The sequence below is a fragment of the Fusarium pseudograminearum genome, chromosome 1 (genome assembly GCF_000303195.2).
Source record: "Fusarium pseudograminearum CS3096 chromosome 1, whole genome shotgun sequence".
Taxonomy (NCBI): Eukaryota; Fungi; Ascomycota; class Sordariomycetes; order Hypocreales; family Nectriaceae; genus Fusarium; species Fusarium pseudograminearum.
In genome coordinates, this window is record NC_031951.1 from 3031012 (window position 1) to 3055908 (window position 24897).

At 48.7% G+C, this 24897-nt stretch overlaps 8 protein-coding genes across 8 annotated transcripts, besides 1 other annotated feature; 4 read left to right on the plus strand and 4 right to left on the minus strand.

Moving 5' to 3' along the window:
- Positions 1-1238: 1238 nt before the first annotated feature.
- Positions 1239-2308, plus strand: SYN1 (the record flags this gene model as incomplete). The annotated part of the gene is made up of 2 exons (XM_009254562.1): positions 1239-2001; positions 2058-2308. The coding sequence occupies 2 exons, from the start codon at positions 1239-1241 to the stop codon at positions 2306-2308; spliced, it is 1014 nt and encodes a 337-aa protein (XP_009252837.1).
- Positions 2120-2154: a microsatellite.
- A 751-nt stretch (positions 2309-3059) lies between the features above and the next one.
- Positions 3060-3770, minus strand: FPSE_01443 (uncharacterized protein; the record flags this gene model as incomplete). The annotated part of the gene is made up of 1 exon (XM_009254563.1): positions 3060-3770. One exon carries the CDS (start codon positions 3768-3770, stop codon positions 3060-3062), a length of 711 nt encoding a protein of 236 aa, XP_009252838.1.
- Positions 3771-5063: 1293 nt separating this feature from the next.
- Positions 5064-6364, minus strand: FPSE_01444 (uncharacterized protein; the record flags this gene model as incomplete). Its single annotated transcript, XM_009254564.1, has 4 exons — positions 5064-5159; positions 5264-5835; positions 5904-6135; positions 6185-6364. The coding sequence occupies 4 exons, from the start codon at positions 6362-6364 to the stop codon at positions 5064-5066; spliced, it is 1080 nt and encodes a 359-aa protein (XP_009252839.1).
- Positions 6365-9217: 2853 nt separating this feature from the next.
- On the plus strand, positions 9218-10482 carry FPSE_01445 (uncharacterized protein; the record flags this gene model as incomplete). The annotated part of the gene is made up of 5 exons (XM_009254565.1): positions 9218-9520; positions 9579-9648; positions 9694-9711; positions 9764-9968; positions 10014-10482. 5 exons carry the CDS (start codon positions 9218-9220, stop codon positions 10480-10482), a joined length of 1065 nt encoding a protein of 354 aa, XP_009252840.1.
- A 584-nt stretch (positions 10483-11066) lies between these two features.
- On the plus strand, positions 11067-11834 carry FPSE_01446 (uncharacterized protein; the record flags this gene model as incomplete). Its single annotated transcript, XM_009254566.1, has 1 exon — positions 11067-11834. One exon carries the CDS (start codon positions 11067-11069, stop codon positions 11832-11834), a length of 768 nt encoding a protein of 255 aa, XP_009252841.1.
- A 290-nt stretch (positions 11835-12124) lies between these two features.
- On the minus strand, positions 12125-13717 carry FPSE_01447 (uncharacterized protein; the record flags this gene model as incomplete). Its single annotated transcript, XM_009254567.1, has 3 exons — positions 12125-13081; positions 13134-13634; positions 13685-13717. 3 exons carry the CDS (start codon positions 13715-13717, stop codon positions 12125-12127), a joined length of 1491 nt encoding a protein of 496 aa, XP_009252842.1.
- A 1971-nt stretch (positions 13718-15688) lies between these two features.
- Positions 15689-16957, minus strand: FPSE_01448 (uncharacterized protein; the record flags this gene model as incomplete). The annotated part of the gene is made up of 1 exon (XM_009254568.1): positions 15689-16957. The coding sequence occupies one exon, from the start codon at positions 16955-16957 to the stop codon at positions 15689-15691; it is 1269 nt and encodes a 422-aa protein (XP_009252843.1).
- A 4915-nt stretch (positions 16958-21872) lies between these two features.
- FPSE_01449 (uncharacterized protein) lies at positions 21873-24398 on the plus strand (the record flags this gene model as incomplete). The annotated part of the gene is made up of 2 exons (XM_009254569.1): positions 21873-22398; positions 22450-24398. The coding sequence occupies 2 exons, from the start codon at positions 21873-21875 to the stop codon at positions 24396-24398; spliced, it is 2475 nt and encodes an 824-aa protein (XP_009252844.1).
- Between the last annotated feature and the right edge of the window lie 499 nt (positions 24399-24897).

A 24897-nucleotide genomic window follows, 5' to 3' on the forward strand; every position in this document is an offset into this window, starting at 1 on the left:
CTTGGGGTATCAGAAAAGCTGGAAACAAAGAGCACAAGAGACAAAATTATGAGGTCAGCTTGTGCTATAGTAATCACCCTTTTAGGCTGTTTTATTTTATACTCTAAAACATAGAGGCCATCTTTTCTGTTACCCACTGCCTCCTAGGCAAGGTGCGGCTTGCTCAACAGGGCTAAGCTAAGGCTAAGCTAAGGTCAAGTGTAATCTTCTAGGGCCGCTAATGGCAGTGAGCGGCGTCCCTCAAGCGCCCTTGATACCCCCCGGACCCGCTAATTACTCAGTGGCTAAGTGCTATGCTATGCTGTCCGGGCTAGGTACTGTCACTGCCACTGCCACTTTCACTACAACCTTTGGATGCACAATCTCGCACTCGGCCTCGCTCGCTCTCTCCCCCATTCCTTACTGGGCTCTTCCTTGTAAACTCCCGTCACGTCTCATTTCCAGATCCTTGAATCTTCTTGTTTTTCTTTAAGCTTACACCCTCCTCCTTCTCTCTTTCATACTTTTTTACCCTATTTGCCATCTGTTTTTCTTTTTTAAACCTTTTCGTATCTGTGTCGACCTACTCCACTAAAAAAAAGGACCTTGTTTCTCCTTGATTACCTATTCTTACTCTCACTCTTACATCTACTCCTTTCTCCTTGCTGCGCGACGAGAACCAGTCAACTTTAATATCGTAACACGGACACGACACCGGACTACCACAAGAGAAGAGATATCATCGCAATCAATTGATCGGATACGAAAGCCCTCAACAAGACGAGGTGATATTGCACAAAGAATCACATTCCACATTCTTTCAGAGCTCCAGCTCAGTCGTTACAATGAGTGTTAGTTGCGCCTCCTATCCAGCCCGCCCTCGCCTTACTCCTGTCTTGATGTCGCTTCAATCTTCGGATGTTCCACAATCGGCGCAAAAGAAGCTTGTTTCTGCACATAATTTCACTCGCTCTCTAGCTATTTGTACACTGCTAACATTTCAATAGTACGGGTATGTTCTAGATCAGCTTCAGTCGCGCGACTCCTCCCGACCAATCTATTAACTCGCGTCCTAGATACGGAAGACAAAATCCTTACGATTCCCCTGACCAGGGCTACGGCGGTAATAACGGTTATGGCAACGGTGGTGGTTACAACAGCCCGCAAGCTCAGGGCTATGGTGGTGAGACTTCCCAACTTTGTTTATCCGTTCTCTTGTACCATTTACTGACATGATTTGAGGGATAGGTAGCGTCGAAATGGAGCCCCTTGCTCACAACGGTAGCTCCTTTGCTCAAAGTGACCCCAACGCTATTCTTAATGAGTGCCGTGATATCGACCGTGGAATCGACACCGTTGAGCAGAACCTCGAGCAGCTTCGTATGATCCAGCAGCGAACCCTCGACGATGCCGACAGCTCGGGCTCCAGTGCCGCCAACCGTCAGCTCGACGCTCTTTCTACTGAGACCATGTCGCTTTACCGTGAGCTTACCGAGCGAGTTCGCACCATCAAGTCCAGTCCCGAGGCCAGCTCTGCCAAGAACAACCCTCATGTTACTCGTATTGATCGCCGCCTCAAGGCTGCCATTACCCAGTACCAGCAGGTCGAGTCGCAGTTCCGAAAGCGAACCCAGGACCAGATGGCCCGTCAGTACCGTATCGTTCGCCCCGACGCCTCTGAGCAGGAGATCCAGGCCGCTGTTGAGGACACAACTGGTGGTCAGGTTTTCAGCCAGGCCATGATGCAGAGTGACCGTCAGGGTCGCGCCCGTGCTGCCCTGAGCGCCGTTCAAGACCGTCACCAGGCCCTTCAGAAGATCGAGCAGCAGATGGTCGAGTTGGCACAGCTCTTCCAGGACATGGACACTCTCGTTGTTCAGCAGGAGGCTGCCGTCACCCAGATTGAGCAGAAGGGCGAGGAGGTTGTCGAGAACCTCGACAAGGGTAACGAGGAGATTGGTGTGGCTGTCAACACTGCCCGCAAGACTCGCAAGAAGAAGTGGATCTGCCTGGGTATCTGTGGTATGTATTTCCGGCCAGAACTTGTCGCTCAGCGATTTGCTAACTTTACAATCCAGTGGCTATTATTGTCGTTATTGTCATTATCGTCCTCATCTACATCTTTGTTATCAAGGGACAGAACAACAACAACAACAACAATGGTAACAACAACAAGAGGCGAGCCATCGAGGCTGCTTCTGACGCTATCATGCACACAGCTGTCATGCCCTCCCGTCTAGCTCGTCGCGTCGCTGGCGGCAACGAGGCCGCTTCTCTCATCAGCAGTGTCGCAGGAAGAATCCATATGCCCCAGCTACCGAACAACTAATTGTTCAAGGTGGACGGAGAATCATAAGCTCATTGTATTCGAACCATGTATAAGGCGACTTCCTTTTCTACTCGGGATATCTATACGCCAAACAACGACAAGCTTCGAATCGGAGGGAATTAAAAAGCAGTGTCAGGCTGTGTTTGTTTTGTCTTTTTTTTTTGCGTATTCCCATTGGATTATAACTGCTGCTATAGCCCGATAGCCTGTATGTTTTTTTTGTTGATACAACCGGGGTTTGAATCTGCCGCTGTCTGGGCTTGGTTTTTCTTTTATCAATTGCATTTGCTAGGGGCGTTTATAGTATGAGCTTTTAATCACATTTCCCTATTTCAACTGCTCTTTGCAAAACTAATGCGTGTGGTGATTCAAGACTCTCGAATGGGTATATCTCAATGGCGGCAGCATTCTAAGAAGTCGGGGTGATAATTTATGTAATAATATACAAGAGCGTCAGGATCCGTACATCTAGTACGATTCAGCAAGCTCGTCAAACAAATTCCATACGCCAAGAGCCATACCCAAAGGTGTCTGGTCCACCTGAAACTGATAACCCACAAAATGTTGGAAGTGGTGTTGTTTTATGTTGCCCAAGCTTTAGTTTTATTGAGTCGCCATCTGATAATATATTAGCATCAGCACGTAAAATACAAGAACGGGTTATAGCTTACCAGGTCATGCTGGCAGCATGTCTTTGTCCATATGTTGAGACACGAGTCTCAAAGGCGATTCAAAGTCTCCAACACAATCATCACTCTTCTTCAGCCTTGGCTTTTCCCTTTCCCTTGTCGTCTTCGTAATCTAGAATCGCTTCATCGGGTGCACTTCCATCATCTTCTACTGACTGACTCTGATCGTTCTCTCCCATAACCATACGCCTCTTCTCACTCTCGTCAACAACTTTCTTTAACACCCCCATGCGTCTCCGAAAGTCCTCTGCCAAAACATCAGCATCCTCACCTCCGATAGCGCCGCTTCCGGAATTAGGCAGGGAATCAGGTCGCGCCTCAACAGGTTCGCGCTCGACGCCTTCGACGCGGAGTATCGCGCCTCCGCTCTCGTCGCCCTCGCCCTGCTGCACTGCAACGCTGGACTCTGTCACGGCAAACTCGGGCGTCAGGCTGGATGCCCATGACACGGCCCAGCGGTTAGCAGAGCCTTCGGGGGCAGGGGCGAGATCTACGACGAGGGCGCGGTGGGATGGATCATGAGAGGGTGCTGAGAGGATGGACTGGTCGTCGTCTGAGAAGAGGTAGTGAATGCGCGGATGAACGGTGGTATTCGTAGTTGAGTTTGTCAATAGTGTGAAGAGCGGTTCGAAGGAGGGCATCCCAGTCTCGACCGGATCAGCCTGGTCGACGGCGGGAGGAGATTGTTCGTGCGAGAGTCCGATATCCGGACCACCCTTGATGGACGGCGAAAGCCCATCTGCAGGAGACGCATCCCTATCGGTAGTAGACATTGTGACGAGAGGTAGGTTGTGCTGTTGAGCTTCTAAAGTGGCAGGGATAAAGCGACCGAGCCAGAAGCATCTTTACTTCCACTGGATCGTTCTTGCTAACAACAAGCTGTTTGAGCTGTCTAAAGTTGGTTGTACATAGATCGAGGATGAAATGATGGGATGACGGAGGGAGCTATGAGGGCTTATCTTATCAGCACGTGGGTACTTTGGTGTATAAGTGGTGATCTGCCTGATTAAATGACAAACGAGATGCAATTTGTACGAGATGAGATTGGATATAGATCACATCTTCAATTCATTCTGACAAAGTTCTGGCCGTTTTTGGAGTCTTTGTTTGTGGCTCAACGTTGTTAAAGGTTAACTTGGAGCTGCATATGCAGTATGCATGGAGAGCAGTATCGTGACTTGACATGTGACTGACTGAATGTCTGGAACCAGCCACCTGCAAAACATAGGTAATCTTCAGTATCTACCTAGGTACGTAGACAGAGCACTAACACGGGAAGCAGATATTTGATTCAGATCTTCATTTAGAGCAACGTCATAATCGCAGGGTCCATATGTGCAAAGACAATCCGGTGTGTTTATGTCAGATGATGCTTCATGGTCGCCAACATGGCCAAAAGTTTAGCCTGGACCCTGTATCTGGCAACTCGCTGCAGATAATAATTTATAATATTTCTTAGTACTGGTATTCTAATAATAATTCGGTTTCTTCATACACCGCGGTTTAAGAGTCTGCATCTTCATGCACTCTGACGTCTCTTGTCACCCATGACTTGTTCGTTTATTGCCCGATATGGCTTTGGTTTCCTGCAGCCCTGACTTGTTCAACACCCTTTTGAAAAATTTATATTACACTTGACTCAACAGTCATAGCCTCCTACGTTCCTCGTGGTTAAATCGTACTAATTTGGTTTAACAACGAGTCGTGTGCTGGAAAAAGGGTGGCTGTGAACTTATGAAAAATGTTGATTGAGTTGGGCAGAGTTAGGCACCTAGAGCCTTCACTAACCCAGCTTCCCAAACTAACGCCGGCCCCGTCTATTGAATCTATCTATGCATGTTCCCACGATGGCTGTATCATTGCCTCTATTTTTGGGTCTTTCCTGAAGACCTTCCCTTTCCCGACCATGATTTCGTTCCCGTGATATCGTGACAAAAGAAATCTATAACAAATAGTAACACCACACCAGTATGTGCCCGCTCTGCAGGCAAATAAAACGCCACGTCGCTAAACGCCCAGTATGCAAAAATGCAGAGTGTAATCGAACAAGAAGCGGTAAAGACTTTTCAGGACGAAGACGAATGCAGGGCACGGAAGCCAGCCGCAACCAAACTTCTCGACTTGTCCTTGGAATCAGCTGGAGCATTCCAGTAAAAGAGTCCCTGTAAACTCATTGTTAGCGGTCTGCCATCAATATCAGATGGTACGATGTCGGTATTGTGCCCAAGACACTACAGCCTTCATCATCCACAGTTGGGCTACTCACACCTAGTCCCTTTTGCTTACAGAAGCCCGCCTTCATCTTGACGGTGTCCGGGTTGTCGTACGTCACGAAGCCACCATCTGCTCCCATGCATTGTGCTGCCACATGGCGTTTGTCAACGACCTCCTTGCAGCCCTTGCGTGGGAGCTGGTTGTACTCGAAGGTGCCATCCTCAGCGCCACCAATGCCCTTGTACTTGTGCCCTGCACCAGTGCAGTGAAGAAAGCTTCGTCCGAATGTTGGAATGCCAAGCAGAATCTTTTTGGGAGGGAATCCTTTGGACATGAGATACGAAACCCCTGAAGAAGCCGATGTCTCTTCCTTGTCCATGGCGTAAAGTTGTGCGTGGTGACCGGCTTTGGGGGTCCACGAACCGAAAAAGTCGTAGGCCATCAAATTGATGAAATCCAGGTATTCGGCAATCTCCATCAAATCTAGAAACTGCAAGACAGCCTTGGCTGCAGGAAGTGCAGCGGTGAGGACATAATGCTCCTCGGGGAGGTGAATTCGGACGGCTGCTAGTAGAGCCAAAAAGTCATAACCTTGTTGCGCATCACAAGGGTACTCCCATGCAACTGTTTGGAAAAGTTGGTCAGTTTCTTGTGTCACAGTAACAAAACTGAGGCAGTTTCAAATGACTCACTGTCGATTCCATCTAGGCCAGAGGCCTCGACAAGTCCTCTGGCTGATCGAGCAAAGTTGTCTCGCAGAAGAGTGCTTGATGCCACGACGGGGAAGATTTCTGACGAGTTTCCTCCACCAATTGACAAAACAACTCGAAGATGAGGATGTTTTTGCTTAAGATGCATCAGAGATCCTAAACCTCCCTGAACACCATCAACAGGCGCACCAGCGTCCGCCCACTCATCGCTTAACTAAACGAGTCAGTATCATCCACTGCCGAGACTTGTAGTGAAAACTTACAAATACACCACCATCGGCTGAAACACTGGCGTATGCGTAATAGACATGATTGATGCAACTGTAGTTAAGCATGCCCGGTGTATCTCCTTGGTATATCCGGTAGTTGGGGAAGTATACAGCGTTTGTGAACATGACATCAGACAAGTTGGAAGCCATCTTGGACTTTCTTGAGGAGCTCATGTTGGGTGGTTTGAGAGAGGGAGAGACAGAAGAGAAGAGAGGAAGAAGAAAAAAGTCAAGTCTGACACACAGGTTTAAAAGAATAAGAGAAAAATGTTCACCGAGTATTTGTTGCTTCGAGTGTGTCCAGCAAGAACCTGCATAAACCTGGGATCAAAATCTTCGAGGTACAACTAAGAACTGGTGTGTCGGTCAACAACGTTAGGCACCAAAAACTTTCTGATGAAATTCCATGATTGCGAACGAGAAGGATCCGAGCTATATAACGCTCAACACCACACCAGCGCAACTAGCTAATAGAAGGAGGGTCATCTAGTTGATGCGAGGACAGCAGGGACTAGCATCCAAATTACGGAGGGTCCTGAATGCGGTCGGCAGTACTGATACATGACATAATTGCGGGGAGCCGTGAGAAGAAACACAAACGCGCTTGCGTTTGTTAGAGCTGAGAAGCAGAGGCTTCTTGGGAGACCGTGAAGTGCAGTTATCCTGTCGGATCGCGTCGCTACCTGCTATTAGCCTGTCTTTTTCGATGCTTTGACCAGGCCTATTCGGGCCTTGTTAAGAAGGTGAAATATGCGCCTCATGAAATGACGGTTGGTGCCCTTGGCAGTCCAGCCCTGAAATGGAGTCGGAGATCCGGGGGGAGAACACTAATTCCCCTTCAAATAGAGTCCGTGTAAGAAGAGACCCTGAACCGTTGACCTGAAGAGGACATGATTCTGGGCTCGACGAACTGACCTTCGGCTGCTGAGGCCGAACGGTGATGCTGAAGCATTGACGGGGCGGCCTTCCCGAAGCATCGAATATCCCTGCTACGATGGACAAAGATGAAACACTTTGACAGAAGGACATGTAAATGACATGCATCTTTAATACCTAAAAACAGTATAGAACGGCGGTCACGTTGTTAAATGCGCCGTGAACCTCGGCGCAAACCGAGACGGCATATGTCTTCGGCTCAAGTCGAGGCATTATTTGAATGGGACTCGACTTGTCATCATTGACCTCTCAGTATCGGAGCGAGTCACCTGCGTAGGATGCAGCAAAGTTCAAGGGATGAGACAGTCTCGGTCAGATAGGACAAGCTCAGCGGCATTGTTCTGGATGACACAACGTCCGCATTTAGTATCAGGACGATCCAGGCACAGTACATACAGCACCATCGTCCTTGCGCAAGGGTAGTCCTAGAAACGCCGAGTCAGAGGCACAACTCGTCGATAAACAGTCGAGCACCCGTGCGGCTCCATGTATTCGTCCTGCTATCAAACTTCTCGAAGGTTTGGAACGCGCTACGGCGAATGGTGAAGTTAGTTCCATAATTCAAACCCGTCAGGGGTGATGAATTATGGGCTCAATCTTGAGTGGACCAGACGCTATGTTTGGAGTTCGCCCTCGGGCATGACAGCGTACGGATAGACAAACCATAACCATTCTAATTATGTTTCTGTTTCAAAGCTCGCGCCTACATGCGCGTGCCTTGGCGTACACAACTGTACATACTTAAAATTGGGGGAACCACCATAGTGAGCAGTTAACTGACTCCTTGCAGTAAACCAATGGTTGCGCTTTGGGTTTTAGCCTCGCCTAGCGGATCTCTCACCTAACTGGCATGTGGAAATTAGCGTGTTTTTAGAAGCCATCCTCACACTCAATTAAAGCAAGAGGCTGAGATCTGCAACATGTCAGGGCTGCAGTGCATAATTATTGTTTGTCCTGATTTTGAGGCATGAATCCTACCAAACTCTCGAGCGCTTTGCCTCAACTCTGCCTCGGATAAATCTGTACCTGCTGGCCAGCACTTCTATTCATAAGGTCATGCGTAAAGTATCGCGACCTCATGCAAGTGTGTGATATTTTGCAACCATAATCCGACATCCCTGTACGCAGATTCAGAACAATAACTTCAGAATGGTTTGTCCAAGGTCGGAAATAAAGCCAAGAAGCGGCAAGAGTTGATCTATCCCCGCTCAGCTGCATTGACGTATCTCATGGCTTCTGGCTGGTATGCTGGGCGATTACCCGAAAGGCGATAACCGATACACGCGTAGTGATGCGGAGGCGGAAGTGAATGTTGGTTCTGCATGTGAGACTCTGGTCAGCAAGTTGGCGGTAGACGGCTGGGGATCCTGCAGGGCTCCTTCGTACATAGACAAGGTGACCTCGAACAGCAGGAGGTGAAAAGAGATGTACTACCGAGCCGAACCCTTGTTGATAAGGTCTGTGCTAGGTTCAACATCTGTCAAACAATCGTGTTCAAATAGTTGTCTGGTGGAGCTGAAATGGCAGGGCGACAACCAACATCCTTCCAAGCCTGGTCAGTGGAATGCGTGAAAGCCTGTTGTGTCCAAGGAAATTCATGTCTGTCTCAGCTTCGACCATATTGAGGGGGATTTTTGGCCTTCTTGGGCAGGGCGATGCGGATCAGGTCCATGGGAAGCAAACAAACATCCAATACACCGCACCCCCAACTCACAGATTGGACCAACAGTCGAATGGCAGATTGCCTATATGCGCCATCCGCACATCCTATCACCAACAACTCGCACAAGTATGTAGGCAGCTGAAAGAGATAGCGCATGTATGCCAATCTTACCAATACTAGAGGTGAAAGCCTTTGTCAGAAGGAGGGGTCTTGGCATCGTGGTAGCAAACGTGCAGTATTCCCATGACCTCTTGCGTGATGTCCTCGAGTAAGAAGTGTCCATCCCTTGTGTACTTGACCGGTTTCACAGGGACGATCATTGTGGCGCAACCATGATCAACAATGATAAAGTGCATTGGGCCCATGTTCTGCACACCTCGAGCAGTTTTGCTTTCGACTTCTAACCAACCCACTAGTCAACAAGCAAGATGCCAGACACTGATAGCCACTCCTTTTCTCTGATCTCTGAGCCGGGTATCGAGACGATATACACACCAACGGAACAAGACACGGACGATTATGATTTCGTTTTTGAAGACGGCCGATCTGAGTGTGTACAGCAAGATGATGGATCGAGTTGTTGCACTTCACTGGCGCCCAGCATGTTGGACTATGAACACTCTAATGGGCGACGCTACCACGCCTATTTGAGCGGGAGATATCCTCTGCCGAATGACAAAGGCGAGCAATGCCGCGAGTTGGCTGAACATATTTTGATGCAGCACCTTCTTGTAAGTCAAGTCTTGTAACGGAATAAAGCTCGGACGTACTAAGTTCCCATATTTGCAGGATGGTGAACTCTTCTTGTCCGACATTGGTGACGAACCGAAGAAGATAATCGATATTGGCACAGGCACTGGTGAGTGTTTCGATAACTGGCCACTGCTTTACTGACCACTTGCAGGAGCTTGGGCAATAGATGGTACCGATTTAACTGCAAACGACTCGGAGGTTATTTGCTAACAGCTCGCTAGTCGCCGACTTGTATCCAGGCGCGAGCGTAATTGGAACTGACCTGTCACCAACCCAACCCAAATCGATGCCGCTGAATGCATGCATGTTTGTTGAGGACTGCGAAGATCCGTACTGGGCAAACGGATACGACTTCGATCTGGTCCATTTCAGAGGAATGGCCGGGTTTCTTCTTGATCTGGACTTCATGGTCGCTAACGCCTATGAGTAAGTAACATACCGCCAAGGATAGTCACCCGCTAACGAACAAAGACATATAAGAAGCGGTGGATGGATCGAGTTCCAAGACTTCGACTACACAGTTTGCTGTGACGACGGCACCATGAAGAAAGACGACCCTTTGCAAGTGTTTTTCGATACCTGCGCTCGGGGAATGCGAAAGTACGGCTGTACCAACTTTGGCATGAGTAATATTCGAGAATCTCTCGTCTCTGCTGGCTTCACTCAAGTTGAGGTGGTGAACAAGAAAGTGCCCATTGCACGTTGGCCAAAAGATGAGGGGCTAAAGGACATCGGGACGATGATGGAAGCCAACATCTCCGATCTCATTGGGGCCATGGCTATCAAGCCTTTGATTGCTTTGGGAATGTCGACAGATGAGAGAAAAGGAATGATCTCTCAGGCTTGCCGGAGTCTCAAGAAAGGCAAGGCTCATCGGTATATGAACTGTCGCATCGTTTTTGGCAAGAAAGATGGCGATGAAGGTGCTTGCACGTCCTGATGCGGAGCCTCGACGTTCGAGTAGTCGACCTGAGATGTTTGGATGAGGTTAAATTAAATCTCATGAGGGGGTGGTGTTGGGATATTTATTAAGAAAGGCGCAGGAGTGAAGAAAACAGACACCTTCGATAATGGCAAGTCAACCTATCGTAGGGTAGGAACTGGCTATTGGAAGGAAGGAGCTTGAGCTGCAGATTGAGCAGGACACTTTCATATATCCATATTGATTTTAAGCTCGGACGAACTAACGAATGTCATGACATGATTAATTTCACTCAAAATTAAAGATACCTCATAAGCAATCCCGAAACCAAGCTCATGTGGAGTGACGTTGGTCGGTTTAGAAGTCATCCCAGTCGCTGACAAACCTTAGCAGAGCCACTAAGTTGTCGCCTGCAGCTGGAATTTGTTAGCTCAGCTTAGTAGCTTTGACCTTGATCCTGACCTCAACACAGCAACTGTACCACGCGCCAAACAGTATTTACAACGACCCTGCGACATAATATTGAAAGCACATCAATAAAACCAAAGTAGCTGCTTCTTAATATCTTCAATAGCAGGCGCTCTGCCTGCGCCTTGCCCATCATGCCCTCCGCCGTCGAATCTCCCGCCGATGCCATCCTCAATCACTCTGCGACGTCCTACAACTTCCGCTTCTCACCCTTCCTCCGACAAACCTACCAGGTCGGCCTCTCCCCCGATCGACCAGTATGCAAAGCCTTCCAGTCCGGCCATTGCCCGAATGGCACGCGATGCCCTGAACGACACGTTTCCGATTCTAAGACGTCGCAACCGACTGGCGGTCTCAACTCGCTCGTGTGCAAACATTGGCTGCGCGGCCTGTGCAAAAAGGGCGAGCACTGCGAATTTCTTCACGAGTATAACCTACGAAAGATGCCTGAGTGTAACTTTTTCATGAGAAATGGATACTGCTCCAATGGCGACGAGTGCCTATATCTTCACATCGATCCTCAAAGTCGACTTCCGCCTTGTCCTCACTACGATATGGGATTCTGTCCCCTCGGCCCCAACTGTTCTAAGAAGCACGTGCGTAGGAAGCTCTGTGTCTTTTATCTAGCTGGTTTCTGTCCTGATGGGCCGGATTGCAAAGAGGGCGCTCATCCTAAATGGTCAAAGGATCTTGAGAAGCCAACCCTCAAGTCGGAAGAAAAGAAGGACGAGGAGATGAGAGTGGAATTTTCCCAGGACGACATGGACAGACAGCGCGATCAACAAAGAGACAGAGATCGGGATGATGGAGGAAGACACCGAGGAGGTCACGGTGGCCATGGAGGACATGGTGGCAGAGGAAAATGGCGAGGAAGAGGTAGATACCGTGCTAGAGGCCACTAAGACAGGTTTTTGCATGTGGTTTTAATTTTATTCAGACGATGATACCCATACAGCCTTTGGGTAGTTATCCCAGGCGCAAATCATCAAAGCAATGGTCGAAAGCAGTTGGTCAAAATCAAAACAATTGGATCTGTATTTTTCCAACAGCCATAACATAAAATCATCAAGAGTTGGAGTCGTGACGGCGTCTATATGTAACAATATCGAATCTTTTTACGTATCCCATCATAATGCGTATCATGCGGACCCAGTGTACATTGCATGGTCAGCATGATTTTCCATGTCATCGTTTATGATGCTTCAGGTGCCTTGTGAGACCAGACAGCCCCAGTGTCTGCGTGCCAGACGTTGTCGTCTGAGACAGCGATGAACTCGCTTGATGTTCCGTCTTCACCCTTCTCGCTCTCATCGTCCTCGTCGTCACTGCTTTCTGAACCTTCAAAGGCGCTTGTCTTCCATGTGGAAAGCTCATCAACCCGACGGATGCCCATCATCCAGGAAACGAGACTACGAGGAGCCCATCGGCCGACAAAGCCATAGACGCTGGCGCCGAGACCGACTCGGACAGTGTCGGCAACGATATCGCCATCAATCACGTCAAAGACAGAGTTGTGAAGACGTCGGAGCGAGCTTCCCTTGAGTCCGCGGATACGGCCTCCAGAGATGGCAGAGCTGGTCTGGGCGACAAAGTTTCTGGCGTAGACATGTCGAGCACCCTCAGGCCAGACGAGAGGAGATTCGGGGTTTCCTGCAGGCATAACAAGACCTTGGTTAGGTCCGCCTCGGGTAGGGACGAAGCTAGAGAAGTCGAATGTGCCAAGTTGCATGTGGGTCACTGGGATGTCGAGGGGTCTAAGTTCGGCGGTGAGGACTTCGGTAAAAGCGGACAAGGCCGAGCACACAGTCGCCTCAGGTGCATGGAAAGGCGGGTTGATTGACGAGATGATGGAGGGGGTAAAGACCAGGACCTTGGGGGGAATCCATTTTTCTCCAATGGGGTTCAAGCGGGATGTGAGTAGTGGGAGGAAAGCTTGGATCGTGAGGATAGGCTGGAGTAGGTGGGTATTGAAGAGGTCGGCAAAGTTTGAAGGTGGGATTGTCGCAATGGGAGATGTCTGGTAATGGAGGCTCGGAATCAGGATAACGGACTTGAGAGTGAGCTGGTTAGACTTCATCCCAGGTCCGGGAGCTTGAGGTGACTGTAGGAAATGGGCAAAGCGCTCAATGGCAGAGCCAGCATGAGGAGGCTAGGAATGTCAGTATAATCACGCTATGACCATCCATCCAAGACAAACTCACGTCGGTGGTATCAATGCTTAGAGGTCGGATATCAGCTCGTTTCATAGCCTGGACCATGGACTCGTCCTCAGCAGCGTTGCAGACGATAAAGACGATGAATCCTCGTCTCTCCATGTCCAAAGACAAGGATCTTGTCAAGGGGAGAGTTGGGGAACCAGCGATAACAACGACATCAGTGCGACCGCCGTTTCTCGCTCTTCTCGCACGCCTTGTCTTTCTCATGGAACGGCCCTCATAGTATCCCTTGTAAACGACGGTACCGCAGGTCAGGACGATAACGCCGGTCAAAATTTTATGCTCCGCAATCCAGGTCTGCAGTCTCTCAAAGCGAGACAGAGACACTACCGCCACCACTTCCTTGACAGGAGGACTCGGCCTCACTGACTCTGGCACCCATTCCGACGTGGAGAGGGTTTCTCTAACGACGACGGCAGCGCGGTCGACATTCTTATCGATGAACTCGGCGGCAATGTCGGAGTACCGGCGGGCCTGGGTTGAGAGCTACACGATAGTAAGCAAGATGGCCTGAAGCAAAGAGCCATAGTACCTACCTGATCCAACAGCTGCTGAGGATCTATCGACATTGTGGTGGTTTGATGAGAGAGAAAAGATTGCTACTGGAGGCTCTGCTCATATGACGGTGACCTTCATGCGGTGGAGAACTTCAAAGGCTTCTGATACCCAACCTCGTTAATGTGAATCTTTCGTGCACGGACCATCCGATCTCCGCGCCGGAACCCGGGATTTAGTAGTCCGATGGTCTACCCGAGGTCGGGTATCTAGACGAGAATATCATCTGTACAGGGTTGGATTCTCATAAGTGAATAATTGTTGATGATTTGTTCTACTGAAGCTGGTAAGTCTCTTATTCGATGTCGACCAGGAGTGCTTCATTGGTCTGTCGATTGGAGCATTATGCCCGATATTGCATAGCAGACCACCGTTTCAAAGTGTTCTGCATGCCCAACCATAGCGATGAAATACAGAACTCAGTCTAGCTCAAAGCCAAGACCAGTCAACCAGGTCGCTGTCGTGGAAGTGGGTAACATGAGACAATACAACGACTTTGTTCGTTAGACAACACGCAACTTCATAATCTTGTCTTGTTGTTCGGTATGAGTTGTTGATGACTCGCAATACAATCAGGTCAGAGTGTTACCCTCTTGAGAAACGTGGCCCAATATGAGTGCTTCACACATTGGTGGATATACAACAACGAATCATCAGTTTACACAAACCTCGTTGAAGGAGTTGGCCAGTACCAACAACGACGTAGCATAACTCAAACACGACTCAGCAGTACTATGTTAATAATATTTGCTTTGTTCGAGTATAATTTGAGTTTCTCATATTTCTTGTGGTTAGGTATCAAGCACGAGGGTTATGTCCGTATTTGAAAAAAGGTGCAGTAGAACTCCACCCCGGAAGTGTATTTCCTATCAACCCGCGCTGGAAGTCTTACTGGCCCTAGAAGTATGGAGTACGAGGGGATACCAAGCCAAAATATGAGACCGTTGTAGATGGCTCCATAGACCCACACTGCTCCCAAACTCAACTCACTTAGACGGGGCCAACTGCTGGTGATATCTTGCTCCTGATGCTTTCCAACTCACAACGGCCCATTAATTCCCCAGAGAACGGTAGGAGCGGAGAATGTGGAGCATCATGCGGTTATCAGCGGGTCCACTCACCGGCGTCTTGTATTGAGCTGCACATGCTTTCTTCAGTTGAGAGATGGCTTACAGATGGACTAATTAACTTGAAAGGGCATCAGACGGTTATTTTGAAGAAGGTTGTTAAAGTGAAGGAGATATTTGTTAATAGAATTGGAGGCAATGTTGCCAGGAACGATCGCCCTCCAGTTCAATTCTCCGGTTGCTACGTCCTAAAATGATCGACGTGCAGATGGCCCAGGACAGTGCTGTGACGAGTATCCCAGGCCGGCCAGGACAGTTACCCCGCGGTCTATAGCTACATCAACGACTTGATCTTCAGATGAAGCGTTGGGCCCACGAGGTGGTCTGAGAGAAGAGGAACACACAGACAAGAAGAGCTTAGACTCTTGCGCAACTGGCATTCTCAATCTGGATTGAGATATTGTAGCCCAGTACTAAGTAGGAGCTTCAAGAGATGAAGATATAAATTTGGTTCAATACTGGAGTCGACTGCATCATTGCTCTGTCGAATGCTACTGCAGCGTTCCCTCGCAAAAGCATGCACGGCACCTTTAGTACCCACGGATACACTGCTGTTTTTTAGTTTATGCCCCTCACGATTCCATGGCTCTTGATGGGAACCAACTCGAACATCGATTACACTGCCGGTATTTTACACTCGGAGAGGTGTGGATACTCAATGAGAGGAAAGCTTCCCTTTGTTTAAACAACCTAGACCAGACCTGAATACTACTGTACAACACATCCCTGTTCTTCTGTTTCAACCCTTCCTTCTGCAATACTTATCCCAAACGACATGCCAACAAATTCGAATCAAGGTGGCATCGAGAAATATAGAAAATTCCGCACTTAACAACATCCTTTGCAGTGCCCTACTGTTTATCTGAACGCTCGCGCGTCAACAAAATCGATTTTGCCATACTTATCTATCACTGGTCTCTCACTAGCATAACAGGTGTACTGCTGGTTGCCTCCATGCTCGATATCGAAGCCCTTGGGCCCCCAAGCCTTCTCCATCTCTTCACGGAACTTTGACTTCGGTTTTTCATCCTGAATGCGCCTTTTTTCGAAGAAGATGTAGGCCGCGTAGAATGCGATGTTGGTATTACCACCGCGAACATCTTTGCAGCCCATAAAGTATCGCAGGTTGGCCGGGGACACTTTCTGTCCATCCTCCGGGAGGTTCTTGTTAAGGGCTCGGATGAAAGCCGCTTGCGTCATACCCTCTTTGGCTAGAAGAGCGCGGATCTTCTTACGAATCTCGTTGCAAGTATCGTAAACGGCAACTGTACCCTGGGCCTCGCCTGGAAGGGGATCAACACTGCTCACATCAAGAAGTTTGTCGATGACCTTTGAAGCAGCAGCCGTTTTCGGCTTCTTGGGTTTGTTCGCCTTGAGGGGCAGTCCTTGAAGCTCACGTCTCTTGAAGAAGTGATGAGCTTTGACAAATGTGTCAGTCTGTTCACCATCCCAGGTACCAGTTCGGTTCATGAAGCTGTTGTAAGACCTGCTGCTGACACCAATGGTCTTCTGGAACTCGCCGACTTTCTGGGCACCTGATTCAATCCAGGTACGAATTTTGCGGCGAATGGTGTTGCAAGTGTCCGAGCCTAGACTTTCGAGACGCTCATCTTCACTGTCAATTTCCGGCACATCGGATGGGAAGAGGTCCTCTTTGGTATTGTCAGGGGAAACATCAGACTTGCGCTTTCTGGACTTGGTAGCTGGTGCAGGTGGCGCAGGAGCCTGAACGGGAGCATGCGCAGGGGACGACATAGCAGCGGAGGTTGTTAGAGGAGGAGGAGGCCCGCCTGATGTTTGGTATCCGGGTGAATGTGGTACAAAGGGTGGTGCTGGGTTATAATAGACGGGTGGTGAAGCTGAAGCAGGAGGTAGGCCGCTGCCAGGAACAGGAGGAGGTGCCGGGTTATTATACACGGGTGGCGGTTGAGCAAAGTTCCCATGACCAGTTGCATAGCTAGGAGTAGCTGGAGTTGGAGCCGAAAAGGGGAGAGGAGGATGGGATAGATTGGGAGCAGACATGCTGGAAAGGCCCTGAGGCGGAATACCAGGCTGCGGTTGATAGTTCCAATTGGATTGATTCATTTGTAGCATTACCTGCTTGGGCGACCAACTCCAGCCCGACATTTCTGCAGAAATAAAGTATTTGTACTCTGTACGGCAGAGAGTCTCGAAGGTTCGTTAACTGCAAGGTAAATTGACGACTGCCGAATTATGACGTTGCGTTGGTCCACGCTTCTTGTTTTTTCACGCGTCTTGTACCTGGACCGAAAAGCGGCGCGTTCATTTGAGTGGGGAGTACCTGCGTCTCAGGAACACTGTCTTTTAGTGTTGATGGGTGCTCCACTTAGATGACCCATCGTTATTTCCGGGTATGACAGGTTGAATTGGAGACATGAGGGGTAGCTTTTTGGCGTCAGTCTCTTTTTCAAGGGGTTTGTGCAGGTGGGAGACTTACTGGTAGACAGGATTGGGTAATTTGATTTTTGTTCAGCCTCGCTCTTTGTAGTAGGTCGCGATAAACCTTCTCGCTCTTTGTAATAGGTCACGATAAACCTTTTTGATGTTGATTTTGGTTCAGCCACGCTCTTTGTAGTAGGTCGCGAGAAACCTTTTTGATGTTGATTTTTGTTCAGCCACGCTCTTTGCAATAGGTCGCGAGAAACCTAATATGACTTGAATGTCGATAGAAATGCGCTGAGGGTAGCTTCAAGTATGAATTGATCTGGCAGATCACTTGGCTCGGCTTCCGCGTTCTGAGTGGAGTGTTCCTGTCCGAGGCCGAGCTGAGAACTGAGAGCATGAGAAATGGAGTTCGTTGGCTGATATGGTCGGCGATGGCCCAGCCCTTGGAATTAAACAGCGCAATGGGAAGGACAGTTGCCAGTTCTCGCATTGTGGGGGCTTTTTCGATCAACACGAGCGGGAACAACTCATTGCAGACGACATGACCGTGCGAAACGGTCGCGCAGTAGCATTAGAGTAACCTTATTGTTGTGACTTGCTGAGGTTGGACCATCCTACCTCCCGATTTCCAAGACGACTGGCTCGATGTCGAAGTGAGAACAGAACTGGAATTTCGCAGCAGCAGTTGTTGTGGATAACACAACACCTTCGAACTGGAGAAAATACTGCGCGAACATTTCCTTGATCCAAGATTTGACAGTGAGAAATCATCTGAGACAAGTGCTGCAGGCGTGAACGAAGACGCTGTGCTTTGCTTTCCAGCTTCCGTGCGACAGCTTGGAAACTAGTTCGACAAGATATGAGCAAAACCAAAGAAAAATAGAGAACGGAAATGACTTACCGCTATCTATCGCAACACCATGTTGGTCCGATAAAGCTACCCAGTTATGGACTTTGGGGGACTTGAAGAAGCACGTCTGAAAATGCAAAGGGTGTGAGGGAGGTAGGTAGGTGGGTAGGTTTGAGTGGAGGAGGTGGAGGATGTCAAGGTGGAGGAACTGAGATGCCGGGGTAGCTTTTGTTTTTGGGCGTTCAGTTGTGCGGAGATTTTTCTTGGTGGGCATGAACCATTGGGGGCCCCACTCCAGGCTCTCTTGCTTCCATCCTCGCCTTTGGAAGGTAACTTTGAGTTTGGTACCTGCTTCTAGGTTCCAGAAGGATCCTTGAGCTGCTTGCCTGGAGTTTAACTGAGCCAATCAGAAGATACCAGTAACACATCAGAGATTGGGCCATTATCGAACTCAATGCATCCAAATTCGAACGGAGCAATACCTTTCTCGTGACCCTCAGCTTAAGACGATACGGGCTGCCGTCGCGCAGCAATAGTTCATGGCCTCGTTTCTAAAGTTAAGTTATTCACTATCGTCAAGGGGCTAATCACTATCAGAATCGGAGCTTGAAAATATCACACTTGCGGTCGAATATGTGTTGGATGCCTGATGCCCTTGTTTGCATGTATTTACTGATTTCTCTAGCTGCCCGTACGCAGGAATCCCCTCCCAATCATCATATAACATGATATGTATACATCAATAACGGGAGGGTTCCTCCATGTTTGCTATACAACTCTAAGAGCCCATCAGCTTTATAAAAACTGCGTGAGATACTTGCTCTCCTCCCACTTTCAAGTCTTGGATAATGCTTCAACGCAAAAGTCTGGTTCTAGCGGTACCTAAGTAGTTTTAGTCAAACGGACAATTGACAGTCACCGACACTGCGCTGCCACCGCTTACTGATCACAAGAGTTAGACAACCCTGATGCCCCAATCTTTATGTGTTTGTACTTTCCTTTGATGCCTCATAGGCAGAAGCTTATACTGACAATAAAGGCAAACTGGGCGCAACCCCTAGTGAGGTGATATTCACAGCCTGGATACTATTATGAATCGCCCTCCGATTCTTCATAACTTAAACTTAGTTATACCATCTTCTCTTTTTCTAAACACAAGAGTTATTCTCTGGCCCTGTTATTCAGCACATCAACAAGTATCTTCTTCCTAGTTGACTTCTGTATTAATAATTTCCTCCGTCTGATACTCCGCTCTTTGCTCTCATCGACAGTAAATGCAGTAATCTCTCAATTTTACAACATTTCCTCTCGCCTTTCCGCCCAACACTGCCGATGATTCATCTGAGTTCAGACGCCATCCCCTCTCCCACATGGAAATAGTGGGCTTGTACTGTCGCATCTGCCAGATATAGTTATACTAAAACGTTCGTAGATCGTGGCCAGGATTGTGAAGATACCATTTACTCCGAAGAGCGATACATCTACCAGGGTCAGGGCGACGTTAAATTCGCTCTTACACGCTTCATTTATATGAAAGCTAAGACGACCAAGTGCCTGGACAAGGGAGAGGAGAAGCAAGATCAGTTGGACAACTGCTTCATGGCTATTGAAGAGGCCCAAGCTAGATTCTTGGAGTCATGACTGTAGGATTTACACGCGTCAACTGGTGATTGATCTTACTGAAGATCGCTCTTGCTCTCGCTTCAGGTCCTCTTGCCTTGACCAGGATAATGATAGTCACCGGCGCGATCGCTCTACTATTACTGCTGGGCGTCATACTCTTGCTCCTGCTCTTGCGCCTACTCTTGTCAATCTCGACAGCCTCTTATCAGACCAACGACTTACCGACGCAGTGCTCGAAGCTCTGCCCGACGTGGTAACCCATCGTCAGCATGGTTATATACGATCCAGGACCATTCTAACCTCACTGTCTTAAAAGGAGGATACTCTCTATCCTTGTAGAACAGGCTGTCAAAGCTATGTTTCAAACTCCTGACAATTTTGTCACTGTGGCCAGCCTATTTTCTGCGATACCACCCTGAACTACAAATAGGAGACAGTCGTCCTCTACCTCGAAAGACGCATATGGTTATGGCATCACTCAAAGTCTTCTCCTACTTAACAGAGACCTGATTACCCAGAAGGCTCGCTATGGGGTCATATTTAATTTGATTAAAGTATTTCTTATGACAAGTTCAATTGCTAGCCTTGCTATTAAGCAAGTGAAAGACGAGTATTCGACAATCGACACCTTCTTACTGTGACTTGCAGAGATCAATAGGAAAAGGCCACAATGGGATAGTGAAGATGTGAGGTTGACTTATGATAGGTGTGAGAATGTTATCCTGACGAGAGGTGCGTAAATACCTAACTAAATCCGTTCGTTCCCCTAGCCTTTCCTTCTTGCACCCGATAGCAACCTGTTTAACATTATATCTTTCTTTCTGACAACTCTGCTATCACTTGCTTCTTTACTTTTCTACATCCACCAGAGCCCATGTCCTACCATCAGCCGACAATCCTCCTGTGCCGCCTACCTGTTTGTCGACTTATCAATGCATCGAATCCTTGTTACGGGACCTCGCAGAGATGAAGAATATGACGGAGCACATATTTCAGGCCATAGAGACCATTATCTCCTGGTATGAAACATTTGACCATGGTTTACTCTCCATGGCTAACTGTAATGACTGCTCTGGATGGGACAACAAGCTGCGCTTCCATAGCATCGTAGAGCATTAAGCGGTCTAGGGGAACTTGAGACTCTTGAAATACAGAAACCAAATAGCCCAAGAACGGGTCTAAGGCGCCATAAAGAGGTAACCAAACTTTGTCCTTTAGGCAAGTTGCATACGGTATTATGGAGCCGTCTCTTGATGAGTGATCATGGTTTCAGAAGCCTGGGCACTGGAGTTTGCCAGTTAGTGCATATCATTAGCGTTTTAATTCATCAATTTGGCTTGAGCTTACGGTTCGCTCAAACTAATTTTGCGTCCTGATGTTAATGATAACCGGCGATATCGTGACATGGAGCCGGCAGAAAAGGTTTGGCTTTGTACCTCACTCGTCACACACATGGTCCGCAACAGTCTATGAGACTGTGTAGCTGATATCCTTTAGTGGCGAGAACTCTGCATGTCGATGTATGTAAAAGCCAATACAGAACACGTGAAGTAGGTATGTTCGGATGTAAGCCGTATCTAAGAGCTGGTCTAAGCTATGATAAAGTGATGGAATTGGTCTGTTTTGTACTGCTAGAGTTAGATTTTTGCTATCCCGGCGCATAGACGAACAAAACATGCGCAGCTTTTGTGGAGATAAACATACGTAGTATCAATCTTGGAATCAGGATAAAGTCGCGTTGATATACTTACTATAGCACATGGTATATCTAGTACCAAGACAAGTTTGACGCATTCGTATTTGCTTTTGTCTTCTGTTAGTGTTGTTGGTTGCTTGCCCGTGGAGCTTGTTGGCCGAGGCTCCGTCGCAGTGTAAGCTTGTACCTGCATCGTAAGCAGTGATTGGCTTAGACAGCTCCCCGCCAAGACGCCAACGTGAACCTCCTCCATCTCCTTTCGCGGAATACCCATGACGTTGCTTCTTGACTCCTCCCTCGATAGCTCAACTAGTTCCTCACTTTTACATCAGCATCGTATCCTCAACGCTCTCTAATCTCCCCGTCGCCTCTGTCTCGAACATGCCGTCGTGTAGAAATGCTGCATCTGCCATCCAATAGTCGCCTCAATCCACGCGCTCGTCGCTGAGCGGCCTCCCTTTCCCGCAATGGCTCCCGAAGCACCGAGCAACATCCGCGTCTTCATACGCTGGCATGATCAGACTGTCTTCGCCGGCGAGGAAGTCAAATGTACGATTACTTTTAAGAACGTAGCGCCTACACCAGGCCAGGCGAAACCACCACCGCAACAATCGGAACGAAGTCGACTGGCCTCACCCTTGCATACCCGTCCCAGGTCAAACCAAGGCTTGACCCCTCCGCCGTCAGCATCGTCAGGCAGAGGACACCGTCGCTCTGCTCTTTCATTGAGCGTTCCTGCATCTCAATCGCATAGCCGAACAGGCTCAGTCCAATGGCCCTCATCACCAATTACAGGCGATCGCCGTTTAAGCCACTCTCACAAACGTTCCGTTTCCATTGTCTCGATCGGATCAAATAATACTGTAGAGGACCACACACAGCGCAATGATCTTCCAACAAGACCTCAAAGACCGCATCGCGGTCACGGGCGCGCTTCAAGTTTACAGATCCTTCCTCGATCACAGGGCCAACTTCCGACTGGGCCTCATTCCGGTAGATTACTCTTGTCTTGTTCTCCCTTGACTACTAGCTAATTAGTGATAGCCTCTTTCTCCCCACACCGTCTTTCGAGTTCCCCATTATTTCACGCTTCATATCCTCCACCTGACCGATTCGGACGAATATCTCGTTCGCCGACAAACTCTCAGACACCCATTCGACGAGCATCCCCGCTGGGATCGCCCTCAGAAAACCCAATGCCGGAATTCCGCTTTCCTGCCGCGCCTTCGCCTACTCGAGAGCCACGCCCAACGTTATCTAGAAGATCAACGAACGAAAACATGCTCAGCCCTAGGAATGCTGCAGTTGATTCGAGCGGATTGGCAGTTCGTCTGAAGGATGGCGTTCCTACTATCAACGAACAAGCTGCCCCTGCCCCTGCAGCCCGGATTTTGGCAAGTAGCGGAATCCTAGGAGGAACGCCGAGGAGTAGCGGAGAATTTTATTCAGTCAGCAACAATTCGTCAGAAACGCTGGTTTCGGAGTACGTGACACAACCGCCTAATCGTGGGCATGCACGACCACTCCGGCGAAGCCTTGGTATGCCTGCGCCGCAAATGAGAGCACCAGAATCTCTCATGATGGGTTATGCTCAGTTACATGGCTCTTTCTCGCTGGACGGCTCATTAGTCAGTCTTGGACAATTCGATCAAGTTAAAAAGAAGGGCATTGTCGGACAGGGAGGCGGTGTTGTTGGACTTGAGTCCAAACGCGATAGTAGTCTACTGGGAGGATTCGGGTGGGGTCGCCTCAGCAGTTCACTCGGCGACTTTCTGGGTGGAGGGGAGCTCAGTACGATCAAGGAGATGCGTGGCGTTGCGAACTCCAAATCTGTGCCTCTCTTGACGACACCACAGTCTATTCTATTCGTCGATCTGCAACTGGCCCCTGGAGAGTGTCGCGTATTCGAGTACTCATTTCGACTACCAAAGGGTCTTCCTCCTTCCCACCGTGGAAAAGCTGTCAAAATTTCCTATAGCCTCGTCATCGGCACTCAAAGGGCCGGCGGCACCAAGGAGCAACAAGTCAAATCCGTCGAGGTACCTTTCCGAGTTCTGGGAAGTGTTAACAGTCACGGTGAGATTTTGGGGCATGATCTGATGAACCCTTACATCCTACTACAGGATCTCGCGCAAGTCAACAGTCCGCCAAGCAGTGATAAGGTCAGTGATAAGGCACTAAAGACCAATGGTGACGGGACGAAAGGACAGCAATCAGCGTTGAATGACTTTTTGCTTTATGTGGATGACCTGGCTCATCGACCAAGAGATGAAAGTGGTAGTATCTTGCTTTCTCCAGGTGCCGGTAACTCTAGGAGACCATCAACATACGAGGAAGCCAGTACTGCGCACGAAGCCATCCATATGGCAATTATGCGAAGCAATATGACTTCTGGTGGGCAACAGAGCCCAAACCGTTTCGAAATTGCCCGCAATGGGCAGAGAGTTGGCGTGGTAATGCTTACGAGGCCTGCCTACCGACTGGGCGAAGTGGTGACAATGGCGATTGATTTTACAGATGCGGATATCCCATGTTACGCAGTGCATACTACGCTGGAAACATCAGAGAAGGTAGACCCGTCTCTCGCGATAAGGTCCGAGTCGAGCATCCATCGAGTAACGCGAAAGGTTCACTCATCATCTTCTGAGGCAACAATGTACTCACGGCGGGTCACATTTAAGCCAACAATTCCAATCACAGCAACCCCAGAGTTCGTAACTAGTGGCGTTAGCTTAGAGTGGAAGATCCGTATCGAGTTTGTGGTGCCTTCTACAGGAAGCGATTCTCCAGACGAGAACGAGAGACGCGCACCTCATCCACTTCTTGAGCAGATCTCACAAGATGAAAAGGGAGGAACAGTGCTTGTGGCCGTTGAAAATCTGATATGCGAGAGCTTTGAGATTGCAGTACCCCTGCGAGTTTACGGAGCCGTTGGAACAGGACTTGAGCGTCTTGAACGAGATGAAGCGTCCGAGGAAGGCCTTGTAGTATAAGGGGAGTTGGATGAACCATAAACACCGAGATTAGGGAGTTGGATACTTGACCATGATGATATTTGAACCAGCTCGGGCTATAAAGATAGCCCTTGTTTTATAAAAGGGTGTTTGGCGTTAACCGGAGATATTCAAAAGAGGAGGAGTACGTATAATCGAACAAGACGTGTTTAGACGCTCGAGCCATTGACATGAGTATGTACGTATATGCATGTGTATTATAACTGTGGTCCTATGTGTTGTTCATGCATTTTAGGATTGCATTGCCTAAGCAAAACCATGTGCTTAGCGAAGGCTTGATGCCAACGCGTCTCCAATATTGCGTCCCCAACATTCGAGGCTGTCGATTTTTGTTTATGTCTTGCTTGGGACATGGGGGTCGAGTACATAGGTGGCTTCCACAGATATGGTTTGAAAAGGAGACTCGTCTCGCTCGTGCACAGATGATTGATTACGTTGCTGAATTACCGGGATTAACTGATCGGCTGGTCTAACGAAA